The 4,507-nt window shown below is 32.4% G+C and overlaps 1 protein-coding gene across 1 annotated transcript; it reads left to right on the forward strand.

The window, feature by feature from the left end:
- Positions 1 to 1,455: 1,455 nt before the first annotated feature.
- Positions 1,456 to 4,079, forward strand: LOAG_12928 (hypothetical protein; the record flags this gene model as incomplete). Its single annotated transcript, XM_020448617.1, has 5 exons — positions 1,456 to 1,547; positions 2,183 to 2,331; positions 2,564 to 2,687; positions 3,099 to 3,202; positions 3,996 to 4,079. The coding sequence occupies exons 1-5, from the start codon at positions 1,490 to 1,492 to the stop codon at positions 4,077 to 4,079; spliced, it is 519 nt and encodes a 172-aa protein (XP_020301255.1). The 5' UTR covers positions 1,456 to 1,489.
- Positions 4,080 to 4,507: the final 428 nt, after the last annotated feature.

Raw genomic sequence — 4,507 nt, forward strand, 5'->3', positions numbered from 1 at the left:
GTAGTATATATATATATATATATATATATATATATATATATATATATATATATATATATATATATATATATATACAAGCAAAATGAAATAAGTAATTGTTTGCTGCATTCCAATGGACACTGCACTGCATTACAGTGCATGCAGAGCTGCATTATCATTTCTTGCACTACATTACCATTACAATTCCTTCATACACGCTGCGTCATACATGTTTTACTTCCTAAGTGTGCACCGCCTTTCACATATCACCAACAAAATGTTATTATGAAATAGCATGAACGGGGAAAAAGGGAGACAGATTGTGTAGTGATTAATCCTTCTGTTATTACAGTTATCTCTTTTAGATTATTCAGTAGTTGCAGCTAAACATCGTTGTCACTTTCATCATCCTCCAAAAGCAAATATTTTATCAAGGAAGCGAAAAAAAAATCTGAATAGAACATTTTTTAAACTATAAACTAATTAATAAGTTCATGTTCGTACAGCTTATGCCACTTGCTTTATTACTGCATTAAATTGCATAGCAGCTTTCCGTGCTATAGAAGAGGAAAGGGATATGGATCTTTGTTGTATATGAATTTTTTTATTTTTGAGAAAATTGTTGTAATTGGCTGTATGGAATAGTTAGGATTGATTAAAAAGGTTTGCCATGCGAAAGGATTATAAGGGAGGTAATGGAATGACTCCTCGATCACCTGTGCATTGGTATGAAGATGTTAGAAGATGAACGTGGTGTAGAAAACTGGTAAATTGACAGATAAGTAGAGTAGAAAAGGTATCATCTTCATGGAATAAGTAGAGACATAATAGTTTGAACTTATAAGAAGTTTTGGGTAAGAGCAACATATATTTTTCATCATTTTGCGACTGAAAAGCAGTATTATTATTTATAGGTTCATTCTTATCCTTCTAATTAAAATATCGGAAAAACGGGAGTTTTAGTATTATTACTGGTTATTCCAATTCTTTCTCTTTTTTTTATTACTTTCTCTAACAGTCTCCAAAAAGTTTGATTGATGGGCAATATTGTTTGTGCTAGTGGTACCAAATGGTTCTGATGTTTTCTAATATTTTAATGGTAGTAATAGGTCATGTTGTTTTACCTGTCGTGCAAAGTCAGTATGTCGATGAAAAAAAAATCGTTTAAAACACTTCTGTGAAACTTCCCAATCTGATATTTCTCATCCGAAATTTTTTCTCTGAGAAATTTTATTGGTAGAACATTGAAATCTACAATTTGAATCAATATCTTATAAATATTCCTTCTAGGATTTCGTTGGATATTACTGATGTTCATAGAGGAGTTTTGATGCGTCTAATCGTTTCGTTTCAGAAATATCGGGCATTGCTTTATAACTTACGAAGAATCCGAAAAATCAGTTGTTATATCCTGTCGATTGTTCGATTTCTTGCTGTGTAATGCGAATGCAATTATTGTATTAAACAGATTCATCCCAGAAAAATACGGCAGAGCAAGCGAAAAAGTGAAATGGTTGAACTCAGAGTTTCAAGAATTACTGCTGATTTCGTTGTTTTAGCATGTTGTGGTTGGTGTTATTTAATATCCTAGTGGGTCCTTCCTATTAGTCTTTATAAATGCTGTAAAGAGCGGAAAAAAAAAAAACTAAACATATTCTTAACATTCATTTTTCAAACGGAAAATTTTTGCATATTTTGAAGTGACATTGCTGGTAAATATAATCGTGCCACTTTTCACTGGTAAGAATGCTAATAAATATTCTTCCTCTTCCTACATTTTTTAGGGGATGATAGTATACATCTGATGTCTACTGTCGATAAGTTTTACCAAACATTCTTTGGAAGTTTTATTTTCTGTATTTCTATAATAAAATCTCCGAAATTTGACCCTTCCTCACTTTGTAATGCTAATAATTACGATTCGATATTTATTCATTGACAAGCGACACTACCAATAGATATTCTTTCTCTGCTTTTGGTAATAACTGATATTCCACATATGGATAACTATTTCCACCGCAAAATCTATCAGCTTGTTCGCAGTTAATGAATTTGTTGATATGTTTTGCTTTTATCAAGTAGTGTTTCTACATTTATGATAAATGATACCACAGTCGATTCTTTAGATTTCTGCCTTTATCTCTCGGAATTTTAAATTATTAATCTTTCCTTATTTCTTATGAAATTATTTTCAAAATTTCAGCTGTACCACTACTAATATTTCACAAATGGGTTGAACCATACAAGCGCGGCTTTTACTGTGATGACGAATCAATTCGATATCCCTATCGACCATCTACTGTTTCCCGACAAATGCTTGTTGTCATCGGTCTCGTTATACCGGCAATTCTTGTAAACTTATTTACCCTTCATTATTTCCATTTCGTATTGTTTGCATGTGGTTCAAATAAGAAAAATGCACCATTTCTTTTTTTTTTCTCAAGTGACAAACTAATAATCCGATCTTGTACACGAAAAAATCTTGGTCTGAAAAATTCTCGATACTAAGACGGAATTCTGTCGGACTGTATGATGGGACTAATAAAAATGCAAAATTTTTAGTTTAATAATGGACCAATTTCAGATTATAACGACGGAAACATTTCGTGCGCTAGCATGGGAACGGAAATGTAGAAGCGAATTCCAGTATTACCGGTGCCGAAGATATGCGATACCACGTCTAGTTGTTCGTCTTTATGTTTTCTTTGGTGAGTTTAGGTTTTGTCACATGTTATTGCTCAATAACATAGCAAAGATACTTTCCGTTCATTTTTCTTTTGAAATTACGGCAACTAGAAAGCTTCAAACATAGTAATAGCCATAGCTGTTAATTTGCTGCTGGTTGGATTTTTTGAAGGTATTGATTGAATCATCAGTTATTGAAGATATATGATTAGGAGTTAGTACATTAGTTTCTGAAACGTTTTATCAGCAAAATAATACTTTATTTTGTCATTTAGCTTGCCTTATTCGGAACTTCTTTATTTTTCCTTTCATTTCTTTTTTGGATCATAAATCATAAATGAGCATGATTTTCACAAGATTGGCGAAAGAAAACTACATATGATTAAGTGACATTAGATGTGAGGAACTTTTATTTGTGTCGTTCAAAATTTCAGGATATTTCCTTGTTGGTGTTATTTTCAATCAATTAATGGTGGATATAGCGAAGTATACCATCGGTCGCCATAGGCCTCATTTTATAGCAGTGTGCAAACCAAAGGTACATTTTAGAAATCTCGGGGACATGTTTATATTCATATATTTTAGAATCCTGGTATTAGTATATGCTGTGTATCCTCATTTTAATGTGTGCTGTGTTTCTAATCACATTATTTAGAAAACAAATTTTTCAATTCCTACTAACATTTCCATGTTACAGTTATGGACACACCATTTAAGTACGTCGGTTGGCTATATTTTCCTTAGTTTTGTTTAAAAGTATCTTCTATTAACTTAAATTTGCACTGCTAACAACATCATGCTTCATTCATCAGCACAAAGACTTTGTTTTGGCCATACTTTATACCTCAGCATTATTCGTAATGGCTTTAACTCCGGATGCAATTACAGCAGCTTCTCCCAATATTTTAGATTCGTAGTAGAAAAAACTAGCTCTTAATTGTTTGACAAAATCAGAAATGAAATATGATATGGTGTGGTAAGTTATCCCCGAAGCATTTTGCTAAAGAATGGGAAAGGAATGACGAAATTAGAAATGATGTAATTCCAACACCTAGATTTAAACTTGGATTAGGTTAATGACTTGAGCATTATTTCTGTAATTGATGATGTTAGTTGTAGCAATGGCAAAGTGACAGCTGCAGTTGTGATAGTGATGGTTGTATTTAATAAAATGGTGTGAATAGCTCATTGTGTTAGTTATAACACTGAGAACAGTACTTGCAGTTACTGGCTTATTGCATAATATGTAATAATTGATTAGTTCACTAAGGGAAGAGCTGACGTTGGCGTCATATCGGAACACATGATATCATTCTGAAAGTTTTTTGCAGCGCATGGGAACTCAATATGTCGCTGTTGGTGGATCAAATAGTAGTCGTACCCTAGCACTCAAACGTGTAAGTTTGAAGAGTTAAATTTGCAAAAGAAAGATGGTGGATTTTGGAATATTTCTTGTTAATCAACTAAATATGTTGAAAATATTTGTTGACCCCCAGGAAGTACATGCGTTGGTCGAAGTCCCATAATCTGTCGATGATCATATTTCACCACTGCAAACTTTTTGCAAAACTGGAAAATCTTATGAAGGAGGGGCACAGATTTGGTTGATCTCAGTGAGGATGACTGCTTTGAAAAATTTCTCGTCATTATTGATTCATCTGTTACGTGAAGTTTTCTAAAATCATCCACTTTATTTTGCATCAAACTCTTCAATTTTTAATTTAATAAAAAATTTTTCCTTCTAATGGGTTGGAGATTTTTGTTTTTTGTAGACTTATTCCAAATTATCAGTTGCTTTAAAGGTAAGTATTAGAAGTTGTTTTATTGTTCGAATTTGTTTTTT

This window comes from Loa loa (genome assembly GCF_000183805.2).
Source record: "Loa loa unplaced genomic scaffold supercont3.236, whole genome shotgun sequence".
In the NCBI taxonomy this organism is placed as follows: domain Eukaryota; kingdom Metazoa; phylum Nematoda; class Chromadorea; order Rhabditida; family Onchocercidae; genus Loa; species Loa loa.